The 14774-nt window shown below is 42.4% G+C and overlaps 1 protein-coding gene across 11 annotated transcripts in view; it reads right to left on the bottom strand.

Annotated features, from left to right (window-relative positions):
* Positions 1 to 14774, bottom strand: part of DACH1 (dachshund family transcription factor 1) — a 344636-nt gene that overhangs the window by 36013 nt on the left and 293849 nt on the right. For all 11 annotated transcript variants that reach the window (XM_083435828.1, XM_083435830.1, XM_083435822.1 and 8 more), the window contains one exon: positions 12068 to 12219. In XM_083435828.1, the coding sequence (XP_083291954.1) occupies positions 12068 to 12219 (152 nt within the window). The remainder of the gene's footprint in view (positions 1 to 12067; positions 12220 to 14774) is intronic.

The raw sequence follows: 14774 nt of genomic DNA, 5'->3' as shown, positions 1-14774 counted from the left end.
TGATTAAGCCGAGCTTGATGTGCAGCGGTGGGAAGAGTATTCTGTCTCTGTCCACCAGAGGGTCGTTGATGACGTTGCTTTATTTGCAAGGCATCAATTCCTCCCGCACAGGCCAGTCCTTCGTGTAATGCTGAGCACGGTCCCTACTATCCCACATGCACAGAAAACATGGGTACTTGGTGAAGCCAGACTGTTGTCCCAACAAAAAGTTCACCATCTTCAGGTCAACACAAATAAATCACTTATGCTGATCATAACCAATTTTCTCCAGCACATACTTCACTGCTTCATAGTTCTCCTTCAGTGTACTCGAGTGAGCCAGGGGTACAGAGGCAAACTGGTTGCCGTTGTGTAGCAGAACACATTTCAGTGATCGCTTGCTGCTGTCAATGAACAGTCTCCAATCTTTGGGTTCGTACTGTGGCACTCCAAGCTTGAGCAGAAGCTGCGCAATATCTGCACAGTACACCAAGTCCTTCTCTTCCAAGAAAAAACGGAGGTACTCTTGATGCCTGTTGCGGAAGAAGCTGATGCAAGCACTGTCAGAGAGGAGGTTTTTTTTCCTTCAATCTGGCCAACAGTTCAGCAGAGTCCTTTGACAAGCTGAGGTCGCGAACTAGATCATTCAACTCCTTTTGGGAAAATGGATGTGGAGATCATCTTCAAGAACCACTTCTTCTTCATGTCCTTCAACACTGGAGGCATCTTTGTCACTAATGTCAGGAAGTTCTCCGAAGATAGGCACTGGAATTTCATCACAATGAGCTACAGGACGATGTGCTGATTGAAGATCGGGATACTTCGTGGGGCAGCTGCCCCATTAACTTAGTTTTGATCCCCCAACTTTATGCTTTGCCGCACCAATTTATGGAAGATTTCGAGGTTTTATGACTTCAAACTGATCCCTTTTCGACATAATCACCCAGAACTATCGGACCTGAATACTTCTTGTCATTAAAATAATCATTTCCAATCAAAACAATTATTCGACATGGCATTTTACCCCCACCAACGTCTTCTAAAATGCTCCACACAGGCGTACATGTGAACAAAAACCTAAAAAAAGACATGTGGCCATAGCTCAAAAACTTGACCAGATTGAGCAAAACCAATGTGATTTTTTGATTCAGCGCATCAGATTCATCCTAAATCAACTGAAAAAACGCAGACAACAAATTTGTTGTTGACCAGTGTAATCAATAGAAACATACAACTTATAGAAACATGCCACAAGCTTTTATGGGAAGGAGCTATCGCTCAATGGAAGAGGACATAGTTTGCATGCAAAAGATCCCAGGTTCAGTCCCTGGCATCTCCCAAGTAGGATGGGGAGAGAATTGTCTCAGAAATCCCAGAGAGCCTCCCTTCAGCACTCCGCAGGTAAATGAGATTCTACTTCCAGAATAACAAAGACACAGAAATCATTCCGGGTTAAATGCCGCACTGTACACAGTAGTCTAGTTCTTTAAGCGACCTCTTTTGAGATCGTAGTTTCAAACAATGTGGAATTATAACCAAAAAAAAGTGGCAAAAGTGTCAGTAAATGCAAAAGCTCACAAGCAGACCTCCTTTACATTTTGACGATCCCTTCTTGTTGAACAATACAACCTAGCTGCTATGGCAACTGCCATCTTTACTCAATCAGCAACATTCATGTACATGTTTCTTCTTCATCAGGAACAAACAATTAGTAACAAATGAAAGAGATCATTACATCAAGTGCCCTTTTAGATCACCCCAATTAAAACTTTAGTTTAGCTGTATTTTAATTCTAACATACCAAATTCTAATTTTCTGCTCTGATTGCTCTTGTTGACTTATCTTTGAAAGATGTACTCGCAGCGCAAAGCCTAGAGATTTATTTAGCAAGATGCCAATGTTGGCACCACTTAACGTGTTGATTGGTTGTATTATCAGTAGCAATGGAAAATAAATTACTATTAAACTATTATTGTCCTTGGCTGACAAAACACAATATTTTGCTGTTCTTTAAATATGAAACAATCATGGATAAACATGGAGAATAATGCTAAACTGCAACACTGATGGGTGTAATTTTATGTTAAGCACCTTTGCAAAGTGTGAAGCTGCTAAGAGCATGTTATATTTTCATTGGGCCTCAGCACCATATCTTCTCATCCACCCTATTCCCCTAACATATTTTTGAAACACTTTCTTCTAATGCTCCTAATGGTAATGCACTGTCTACTGCTGCTCATTATGTCTGGAAAAATATTAGCATTTTTGGCTCTGAAACCCACTAGGGACAACTTACAACCTATGGAAAATGAACTTTCGTTTTTAGAAGTTATATCCAGCACATCAGCAGGGCAGCCAAAATATTACACTTGGAGCCAAATTGATGCGTATGCAAAAATGTTACTGCTGCCAATGGCAATCCTAATGTGATGCACTCTGAAATAATAGGTATTAACTCATAGTCAATGTAGCAGCGTGAGAGAAGGGGCAAATAACGTAGCCCCTAGGACCCTCAGATGCCTTTGAGCCATCAACAATAGTAGTAATTTCTGGGCTGTTTGGATTTGTGTGAATTCTCTCTAGACCAATTGAAAAAAGATTTTACAAGACACTTTGGCTAATCGTCTTCCGTGATATTAAATCAATGTGCTGCCAAACCATTGAAAATGCATTGCAAACTAAGACTACAGCACTGTGCGCAGGTGGGGTAGCTCACTTGACTCTCACTGACGTCAAGAGCATTTAAAATGCCTAATGGGTCTAGGATTACTGCCCAGGACAGCAACACGGGAAATATATTCTTTTATGGAGACACAGACTTACAGTGAAGTTGACCAATGGTTAGTAAAACCAAGAAAGTCGGGTTTCTTTTAAGGTAATAAGGCTGTACCATAACAGGCCATTACTTTTAAACCATTTGTACAAAACTCCCTAATCCCAATCTGGAAAGAGATTATGCAGAGAAACCCTATTGAAATAACTGGGGAGACATTACCAGCAGCTAATCCAGCTTCGTCTGGTTTATAGCACTGAAAGTCTTGGTTGTCCTGATTGATGACCTTTAGCAGGAGAGGGGCAGAAGGCATATGACCCCAAACAGCTTTCAATATCATTAACCATGGTATTGTCTTAAGAGTTGTTCTCTGGGCTGAGAAGTTGGAGATATAGCAGCTTCACTGCTACCTGCAGGGCTCGTTTCAGAGAGTAGCACTGGGGGACTTATGCTGGACCACCTGGCACTAGTACCATCAGATGCCAAAAGGTTCCATTTTGTCCCCCACGTTCTTTAATATCTACATGAAGCAGCTGATGAAAGTCATCTCTGGATCTGGAGTACGGTGCCACCAATATGTGCATGAGACCCAGCTTTGTTTCCCCTTGTCATCTAAGTCAGGTGATGCTATGCAGGTGCTGAATTGGAGCTTGGGGGCAGTAATGGGATGGATGACAGCCAATAAACTGAGACCTATTTCTGTTAAAATGGAGGTAATCTGCATAGGCAATTTACATGTCTGTGAAGTCGATCAACAATTGGTTCAAGAAGGGGTGGCACACCCCTTGAAGCACCAGGTTCATAGTCTGCATCCAGCATTGTAAACAGATGGCCAGGGGGTATCAGAGGCATGTAGTGCCAATCTCCCACTTACAGCTGGTTTGCCTTCTATGGCCATTCGTGACTGAGATAGACTAGTAACTCATGCTGTTTAGCCGTATTTACAGCTACAATAATCTAAATGGAAGAAGGCCCAGAACCTATAAGCAGTGCAGAATGATGTTACTAAGTATTGTGGTTTACAATAAGTTTTACAAGAGTTGCACAAGTTGCCTGTGCTGTTTTCGCTTCCATATGCATAGAAAGAAGCCGAATGAGCTTTTATTTGCGCTTATTTTAATCCATTTCGTGTTTTTTGGGTGTCTATGCACATTCACCAAAAATTCCAAAGTGAAGTGTAATCAGCCCAATTATGGCGGACAGGAGTTCTTTTCGTGGAAAGGATATCGGTGCTTTGAAGGCAGGGGAGAACCGCTAAAACGCTGCGGTACCCCAAATAACCCTCAGATCGAGCGTTTTGAGGACCTGGAGTTCCTGCGGGTGCTGGGAATGACTCCCCCGCTCCCCGGTAAGCTCTAAAAAGAGCGCCAAGTGCGAGTGGGGTTGGAGACGGCAGCACTTGCGAATCAATTCGCTTCCTTCAAAGCATGAAGCTCTGAGTTCGGCAATCGCGAGTAGCCAATTCCTCCAAAGAAAATTGGACTTGAATCTCTGGAATTTCGTGAGTGAAAGGATTTAAACTGGAATTACAAATTGGGAAGGAAAGGGATTTAAAAATGGAGGTCGATCCCTTCCGCTGAAAGAAAAGTGAAAGCAGCAAACGTAACCAAAAGCCACAACTTTAAACTTATTCTTTTAAGGAAACTTTCAAGTGTACTGTGTAAACCACTCAGCCTCTTGGGCTTGCCGATCAAAAGGTGTTTTTTTTAAATAATAATAATAATAATAATAATAATAATAATAATAATAGAGTCTAATGCCATTCTTTCTTGACTTTCTTTCCGACTCACGTTTATAGCTTTCATTCATCCTTCAAAGCAACTACTTAATTGGGTACACTTTCAGAATAATAGGTACAATCCAGCACTTGAGTCCAAATATGGCCTCAATGTGAATGGCTATGCGGTGCCCACTGGCGGAGGAAGAGGAGTGTTAGAATTCCTGCTCCATGATTGCAGTTATGGGATTGTTGTCTATCACATGTGTTTTGACTCCAAAAAGTGGGAAGTGACGGAGACAGGATGTTTGTGTTACTGTGTTCCGTGAAGTGGGACTATTGTCTTTTGTTTTTTCTCTTTGCTGTCTCATGCAAGAGAGAGAGGGAGCCATGTTGCAGTGCTGTGTGTGTGTTTATATGTAAATAAAGTAGATTAGCCAAAATGCTGAGTTGCTGAGGTCTGTTACGCAACTACGAAGAATCTGCAAATCCCTAAGTGTGCCGATGTCTGTTGGCATCGGTCGCTGAGGTGTTCGGGCAGAAGAAAGCTTTTGAAGCTCCCGATCAACCTGGAGGGAGGGAACATGCCAGTCGGGCATGTGTCTCTGCCAGGGTCCTACTCAAGTGTAGGCTGAGCTCCTGACAGAGCACACCACCCCTAGCAATGCAATCCCTGTGGGGTGCCATCGCAGCTGCCCCCCCCCCCCCCCGTGCTGTGTGCCACATCCCTGCAGGCGGAGTGCATCACCCCCGGGACGCATGCCAGCCCCGCCTGCTCTCCACCCCCCAGTGCCAGAGCATGAAGCTCCACCACTGGCTGTGCCACTAATGCGACTAGGACATACTGGAATGCACTGAGGATAAAAAAGAGTGTTTCTTACGCACCTAGGGCAGAGCAATATATTATGTACAACTGCTTATCACAAACCCCCATCTGCCAATTACTTGGGAATAAGCAGTTTAGGGAGAAGGGTGACTTAAGAGTGCAGAACAAGTGCTCTGCAACCGTTCCCCAAAACTCTTTTGCCCTAAAAGAGAGGTTCAGATATGCATTTAGTCTGGCAAATGCAGAATTGCAGCAGAAAAGCACAGGACAGAGAAGCACTAAGTACAATTCTTGCTGTTTCTCCTATCCAAATGCTCCTACTTGCTTTATGCAACTGTAAAGGGTTTATTTTACTTGCTCACATGTTCCCACCTTGCAGCTTAAAGGAATTAATATTCACTTTATTTGGGGTGGTTTTTTAAAACATAAATCTGAACTTTTTCCCTCCTTGCCATTTTCAGATCATTTCCGCCCCGGGCAAACACCTTTTATCTCTGCTGACTGCTTTTATACTGCTCTTCTGTGTTGCTTTCATTGTTTTTTCTTTTAATTCATTAAAAAAATTCTTTACTTGTCCACATGCTGAAATATTCTTCAAAGGCCCTCCTTCAGTTGCCTGTGCTACTTGAAGTGAGGTGGGTGTAAAAAACGGGTGAGTTCCCAGGGGGACTCACCTGGCACCCACACCCATGTCTTTTAGGCTATCATCCTAGTAATTTACCTGGGCATAATACCCAAGAGCTTCTACCCATGTAAACATGCATAGGATGCATGGGATCAGGAAAATACACTTTTAATCTATTTTCTCCTTATTATTGTTGTTTTTATCCCTGCCTTTCACGGTTTTTTTCTTTGTTTTTATTAGCTGTTACCCTAGAAATCTCAAAGGGAGGAATAGAAGAGTTTTAAAAATATAAAGTACATAAAGAGTGGTATCCAATGGGTGCCACACTGTTGATGCAAGTCAACTGCAAGTGGAATATGGAAGGATGCAGTTTTAGGCCATTTCTTCACTACCTGCAATCTTCTGTAACTCCCCCCGCCCAAAAAAACCAATCTCCTTTCACTCTTCTTCTTCTTCTTCTTCTTCTTCTTCTTCTTCTTCTTCTTCACCCTAAGGTACCAGGGTGGGTTACATTAAAACCATACTGTTGCCATCCGTCTTGAGAAATAATGGAGTGCACTTCAGAGGATGTAGTCAAACCATGGTCTTAGCAGCACCGAAGTGACCTATCCAGGGTGCAAGCCTGGGCTGTGTGTCCGGAGGTCCTGGGCTGCCCAGACAACAAGACCCACCCCCTTGGCCTTGCTGATGTGGTTCAAAGGAAAGCAGAGCAAGACGTTTGGCACCAGCTTGGCTGCAGGAGTTGCTAGAAGTAGGCGTACAAGGCGCCATCCAACCGTCTTAGGGACTCCACTCCAGATTTGTGTAGCGTTTACTCCAGAGGTTCAGGGTCAGAGTTTTCCTTCTCCTAGATGTGTTGCACATGCAGAAACTGTCATATTGATGGTAGGGCCCACTATTGGTCTTGTCTGCTCAGTCTGCCTAACTCACCAAGGACTTGAGACCCATCCACTACCCTCACCTGGTTTAGTCAGAAAGCTGAAGCTGATCCTGGTGTCCAGCCACTGTCGCATGCTGGCAGCTTCTGGGAGCCACAAGCGAGATCTGAGTGCAGGGTGGGGACCAAAGGTGGATAAACTACCCCAGAAGAAGCACAATGTGCCCCTACCAGAGGTACTATAATATAATTTATTATTTATATCCCTCCCCTAACACCCAATACACCCAAAAACAATATTAAAAACAATTTAAAACATTATTTTCTGCCAGCGGAACAATACCCATTGAAATCCACCCATATGCTGTATTTTTTATTTGCTGTAATCCACCATGGAAAAACATTGAGAGGCAGAGTATAAATTCGTAGAAATACATAATATTAATAATGACTGCTTTTGTATTTTCCTATTTCAGTTATTTTTTTTTTTGAGTGGGGGGATTAATTCATGATTTTAAATGGCCTAGCAAACTCTTTAGAGAAAATACTTCTGCTTATGGATTGATTGTTTGCCATCTTACCAAACGTTACTTTGAACCCTCTGTTCACTCTCTGTTCTCTGACTGCTTCATTGTCATAACTCACACATGGCTATTTTGTACGCCAACCAACATAAATACACAGGAAGTAAGATAGATGTACCCAACTACTTGTAACTTTCCGCTCTCATTAGCATTCTGGTGAAGACAATGTCATTCTCATAAATGTTTGCAGAAGGCAGATAAAAAAGGTACTGAATACAGTTGGTGCTAAATTGCAGCTTTTGTTTGATCTAATGCTTGCAAATTATTTTGCAATATTCATATCTTGTTGCAGTACAGGAACTCCCAAGTGCAAATGGAATCATTGGGTTTTTTTAATACATGACTTCATCTTGCACACTTTTTCTTAATTGAAGAACCATTTTGTTCATAAACAAATCTATTTGTATTTTAAAACCTCACGTTCACGTAATTCATCTGATTTTTATTATTATTATTAAAATGCTTTGTTTATTTCATCCATTGACTCATAATGTACAACTCTCAGTTTAAAAGAGTACTGGCAACTATTTGCAATTATATGACTTGAAACAATTATTCCATTAATTAATTGCTTAGATTTAAATAAATTTGCAAAGAATTGCCAAAACATTAAATATAACTGCATTTTAAGCTATCAAATGAAGTCTGAAATACTGTAGAATGAACAATAGTTGCTACTCAAGGGAAAATACTACTTCTATTATTTTTTCCATTTTGTATTAAAATAAGAAACTAACATTAAGGCTTAATTCTTGTTGGCATGGTAAATTCAAGAGATATGCCTAGAATTGGGCTTCAAATGACAGCTAGAATTCCCACAAAACCCCTTTCTTCACATGCTACTGTTTGGGGGATATGGGTGGAAAAATGTGTTCCCCAATTGCTATTGAAACACCCCCCCCCCCCCCCGTTTTGCTACTTGTAAGTGGGGTGACAAAATGAAGGGTGTGCCTTTCAGAAGGCCCTATTTATACTTCACATTTCTGCTGGGGATTCACATATTATGGCATTCTTGTTCTTGTAAATAAATCAGATAGAAATGTTAAACATGTGCAGGAGAAGGGATATTCACCTAGACTGCTTGATATGCTAATTTTGAGAGTGGAAGAAAATTCTCTGTATGAACAAGGATTTCCTCATGTGAGCCTTTTCCAGCAGGCTTAAGAGGTAGCTAGACCCCAGGCTCAGGTCTGCCATATCAGTGAGTACTGGGCTCCAAAGAGCAGGCATGCCCTGAACTTGAAGTCCATCAATTAAAATTTGCCCTCCCTGATTAAAATGAACTTGCACAGATAATCTTTTGAAGCTTTAGCTGATTAATCTATGATTAAATCTTGCAACCCAACCCTAGTTTAAAAATGGATACAATTTTTCCCGTTTTCCTACTAAGAAATGGACAGAGCTGCAGAGACTACATAATCAACCACAGAAGATGCATTTGAATACGTAATAATAATTCAAATCATGATTTGGTGCATGAGCGAAAAGCTGTCCTTCAGGTGGCCCCTCTTCCTCTCATATATACAGGACTTCATATGGTCTAACCAAATCATAATTCTGCGGAGGCATGTGACCTTGCAAACTATGATATGGGATAACAGTCCAAGGCAAAGCTACAAACCATGATTTGATCCTGGTGTGTAACACTCATATATTTGCCACTTCAGGCACGTTGTGGCCTGATTAGCACAGGCAGAGGTGGAAGGGATCAGGAGAGGATGGAGCACTTACGTCCATGCCTTCAAGACAGCCAATACTCAGACGCAAGTAACAGTTGAATTGCTGAGCTACAACAAAAGCATCCCAGCAGCGGTATTACGGATGTTCAATAGGAGTGGGGGGGATGTTCACTGGGGGAGGGGGGCAAACTAGCAGGAGCACCAGATTGGAGCTGCCAGTGCAGCCACACAGCCCCAACCTTGAAGGCACCTCAACCCTTCTTTTCCCAGTGTCACTGCCACTGGGAGGCTATTGTTGTAGGTCCACGTTTCCAGCTGAGCTGCTCCTGCTCAGGTAAACTGGCAGGTTTCTGTCATACTGTAAAATTACCATTCTGGAAAAGAGCACTATCAACCAGCGTAACAGCTGGTTGTTTTGCAGTGTCGATCCCGGGTTAAGGCTCTCCCAGACAGGGGCGACGCCTTCAGGATTGCCATCTTGGGGGTTGTCATGGCCCACTGACACCCAACGGGGCTTCCAGGCAGAAGCACCTCCCCCTAGACCCCTTTAACGGGTACCCCTGTCTCATGAAAGTTCCCAATTCCCCCCGCCCCGCCTAGACTAAGGATGCAATGCCTCATCTGCCAACAAGTTGTGACAATTGCTATGTGGTAGGCAAAACCTTCCAGACAAGCTTGATTTTTCTGCAACAAATTCCTCCCTGGCCCCAATACAGTGACCAAATATTTCCATAGCAAGGTCCTACTCAGAACTTGCCCACCCACCTTTGTGCAGGGCCATATGAAACATAGGATAGGAGGATGAGGAATCCAGGTCTGACTGAGTTGACAGTCTGCACCTGAGCGAAATCCAGGGGTGGGACTCTTCCCTCAGGTCCGCCACAAAGCCCTGCCACTACTTGCTTGCCTGTGATAGGTCTGTTCAAATGCAGCTTGCTTGTGATAGGTCCATTTGACTACAAGCCTCCCAGCAACCTGCCCGGCTAGAGGAGGACGGAGTGTCATCTCCCAAGAGTCAAGTGGGGCTAGAAATTTGCCCCGGACTCAGAGCACAATCACCACTCACCATCCTACGAATGTAAGCGGTCCTTATTGCACCACAGTCGAGAATTGTGGTGAACCTACTTTTGGGTGCAAGTCATAGGTAAAGGTAAAGGGACCCCTGACCATTAGGTCCAGTCGTGACCGACTCTGGGGTTGCGGCGCTCATCTCGCTTTATTGGCCGAGGGAGCTGGCGTACAGCTTCCAGGTCATTTGGCCGGCGTGACTAAGCCGCTTCCAGCGAACCAGAGCAGCACACAGAAACGCCGTTTACCTTTCCGCAGGAGCAGTACCTATTTATCTACTTGCACTTTGACGTGCTTTCAAACTGCTAGGTTGGCAGGAGCAGGGACCAAGCAATGGGAGCTCACCCCGTCGCGGGGATTCGAACCACTGACTTTGGATCGGCAAGTCCTAGGCTCTGTGGTTTAACCCACAGCGCCACCAATGTCCCATGCAAGTCATAGTATGACACTAAAAAAAAGCTCCAGTAATATTTAGCTCTAAGAAAATGATAAATAAGGCTAAACCATAAGAAATTATCAAAACCATATTCTTTACACATTGCAGTCAAATCCTATACATGTTTATTCAGAAGCAGGTCTTAGGCTCCAATAAGACCCATGAAATCCAATGAGATTTTTTTCTGAGAAGACACATAAGAAGATTAAGCTTTTTTAACCTCTACAGATATACTTCTAAACTGTCAACTCATTAAAAATATCATGGTGGTATGCAATAAAACAGACTTATGATTGCTATCATTGCTTCGGAGACATAAACATGGAATATTCTGTATGTATCAATAAATTATCAGTTGCACATGACATGCTTTCTTTTCACCATATCTGAAAATCTGATTAAATTTATGATTAGAATAACACTACTGTTTTTGGATAAACAAACGATAACATGACTTTTTTGTGGTTTATGAGTACACCAATGCTCTAGATATATTCCTGCCTACCTGCATAAATGAGGTCCTGATGTGCTGAACAGGTTTCTAGCAGTTCAACAGATAGAACCAAGCTTGGAAGCTCAGCACTAAATGTAATGAACCTGCTTAAATGAGTAAAGAAGGAATTGATGCTACTATTTCTTCGTTAATCTAACAACTGTTTCTTCTCTTGTGTTATTTGTACTGGGAGGAACTTTCACAAAGATTCCATTTGAAGGTTTATACACAGAAGACACAGATGGAAGGAGTATTGAGAAGGCTCCATTTTTTATTTTTCCACACGGCTGTTGATAAATGCAACACAGAGCCTAGTGGTGGCAGAAATTCCACCAGCTATATGCATGATCAGTATACTTGTGGGTAAGCCCCTTCTTTTTCTCCACCTAATCTCAACCATGCTAGCATGCCCTGTAATATGCTAGTCAAAACCCTGAATAATGTTCAAGTCAGACTGCAGTATACATACAATAGACAAGCTGACTGCTGCAAAGGAAATCTGCAGAAAATTTTGTAATGCCCTTTGAAGTCTATTCTTTGAAGATAGTACTGAAATGAGCTTATTTGTAACAGAAATGCTTTTCTTATTAATGTCTTTTATATTAAGGCATATTTTCCATAGATTAACATGTCATTTCCACCTTGGCATTAATTCAGTTTAAAATAACTATTTATTTTAGCAGGTTTTCTCTATTTAGCACCATCAAGAAAGTTAAACAGATCACTACAAATCATTACTGTGTAATAGAAAAAGCATTTTAGATAAAATACTGGAGCCACTTTCATCTAACTCTGCATCAGTTCAGCATTATAAGCCATATTTTATGTACTGCATTTAGATGGTTTTATAAACTCATTTGATTACTGTGCTGCCTTTAATACTTTAAATTCCTGAAAGAATTTTCCACAGTATTATGAACTAGTTAAAGCTCAACTGATTGTATTAATGTCGACAGTTCGCTGGCTGTTTTATCTGTATTGTTTTACACTGATCTGCAAGGAAGGCCTACCTGGATGTTAGTCAGAAGGGTTTCTATGGAGGACAATCCATCAGGAAATAGAAAAGGAGATGGAAAACCTGGAGGTAGCGGCTGCCCATGCCCAGTTAGCGAAAGTTTGTCAAGGCTGTCTCTTGCGGTTGGTGTGGAGAGCGGGGTCTCATCTGTATGTGATTGAAACAAAAATATAGAACAAGTTACGCTTGTCTGTTTTTATTAGACCTCAGTAATGGCTTCCCTAGTGGTTTCCAGAACATTTATTGCAAATTGGTTCCTGCTATCAGGAGAAAATGCTTTCTGCTGAATTTTCTTTAATGAAAAAGCTGTGGAGATACAACAAGATAACATTAATGAGTAACTTTATAAGCCTTTTAAATGCAGTCTCTAATGAGACTGAGTTTACAGTGCCATAGAATCTTTTTAAAACAAATATTATCTCACATATACTTGTGATAATATATTTAGGCTGACTTTATGGGTACCTTCCCAATTATCTCATTTTAGTCTGTGCACTATTTGGATTGACAATAGAATATTTCCGAGGATGATACATATTTTATATTGCAGCAATGTGTTTTATGCGAAGATGATTCTCAATTAGTTAACCCATAATCAACCATCTCCTTGATTTAGGAAGTGCATGTAAAAATAAACTTCAATGGACACACACACACACACACACACATAAAGGGGGCAAGCAGCTATGGGGACACACACCCAGTGGTCCTGCACACACGTTGCTGGATGCTGCTGTCAGCTCCAACAACTATGCTGGACGTTGGGGAATCATTTCCAGATATCTCTCCCACTCTCCTGGTCCCAAAAGTGCCAATCATCTCTTGAGTGGGGGCCTCATGAATGGGAACATTCATGCAGGTGCTACTATACATGGCAATATTTCCACTGGAATCTGTATTAAGACTGAGTGTTAAAAACAACCCCCCCCCCCCAAAGTTAAGTATTTTGATTACTCTTAGAAAGTAACACATTTAACATATTTTTTCTCCACTCTATGTGTAGGTATGTACGTAAGGTCCACTGCCAACTTGGGAGATTTTCTATATACTTCATCATAATATTGCAGTTGCCTTGTCTCTCTTCCACAATCTAAGGAAAAGCTTTGAAAAATGTTGCTGCATATGCCCCTGATTTGTAAAGGTAAAAGACCCCTGACCATTAGGTCCAGTCGTGGCCGACTCTGGGGTTGTGGCGCTCATCTCACTTTATTGGCCGAGGGAGCCAGCGTACAGCTTCCGGGTCATGACTAAGCTGCTTCTGGTGAACCAGAGTTTACCTTCCCGCCAGAGCGGTACCTATTTATCTACTTGCACTTTGACGTGCTTTCCAACTGCTAGGTGGGCAGGAGCAGGGACCGAGCAACGGGAGCTCACCCCGTCACGGGGATTCGAACCGCCGACCTTCTGACCAGCAAGTCCTAGGCTCTGTGGTTTAACCCACAGCGCCAACTGCATCCCGCCCCGATTTGTATATGAGATAAAACCGCGCAACACTGTATAAAAATCAAGGGAAGAATTCAGTGTCATAAAAGCATAGCAGCTTGCCAGGAGGAACGACCTCCATCTTCTTCCCAACAAGCTGTTCTTGGGGTTCTCCCAGTGCCCCCCCAGCCAACCTTGGAAGTAAGGAGTTGCCCCATTGTGGGAGGAGAAAAGAAGAACTCTCTTGCTCAAGAATAAGCTCTGTTCTGTTACTCATCCTCCAGTTACTCCCAGCTCCTGCTTCCTCCCAGCTGCCTCCACTTCCACTTCCACCACTCTCATCTGCCTATCCTTTGCTGTCTCCTCCTTGCTCCTTCCAGCACCCCCTTCTGCCTGTTGCCTTGCCTCTTTCTTCTCATTTTTCTTCCTAATTCTTTTGTCCTGCATCTGGCAGGAACTTATGCATTGGTTACTGAAAGCTGCCGCACAGCCTCTGATTTGAACAGATCGTAAAGGAAAAGCAGCAGTGTGGATCCAGCCTGCCCCACATCTGCACTACTGGATTCTAAGTCTTTCTTGGAATCCCTCTTCCATGCCCTGATTTTGTTGTACTAGAGCATACATCACCTAAGCATGCAGGTACCTCCTTCTTGTTGCTTTGTGGACATGTTTTTGCAACAATACCGTTGGCATGCATTAGAAAGAGTGGTATCTGTCACACTGTAAGTTGGATGTTCACACAGATTCATTACAGGCTCCTCCATACAATAGGTTTATTCAGCATTTATCCTGATATGCTTGTCCAAACATTACAGGGGGGTTAGATATGCTTGGTCTTTATTGAGCCTTTGCTATGTTTTGCTTATTGGGTTCATATACTACAATGAACATTCACCCTGCATTCATTCAGATTTGCTTGCAGCATGTTTACACATTTTCCCCATTAATAAATTTGTCCCACATTTTCCAGTGTATTTTCCTCTCACTTTCCTACCTGCAAACAGTCAATTTCTTTGTAAAAATTAGTTTGTTGTGCTAAGGTGTCAGAGCACTTTAATTGCACAAACCTGCTTTTTCCCAGCATGCTTTGAATCCTCCTGCAAAATACTTGCTTCACTTTGTCAATGACTACATACACATGTAGTGAGAAGCCATAGTTTAACACTAAATGAATGAGCAGAAAGGGGCCTGTGCAAAGTGCCTGGCTCACACCCCAACTCCACCCTTTCACAGATCCCTGGCTTTCACTGAAGACCAACTTCAAGCCATGGGTTATGAAG

This window comes from Podarcis tiliguerta, assembly GCF_965153285.1.
Source record: "Podarcis tiliguerta genome assembly, chromosome: 4".
Classification (NCBI taxonomy): domain Eukaryota; kingdom Metazoa; phylum Chordata; class Lepidosauria; order Squamata; family Lacertidae; genus Podarcis; species Podarcis tiliguerta.
The sequence above is the reverse complement of the archived record's forward strand: the minus strand, read 5'-3'. Positions and strand labels throughout refer to the sequence as shown.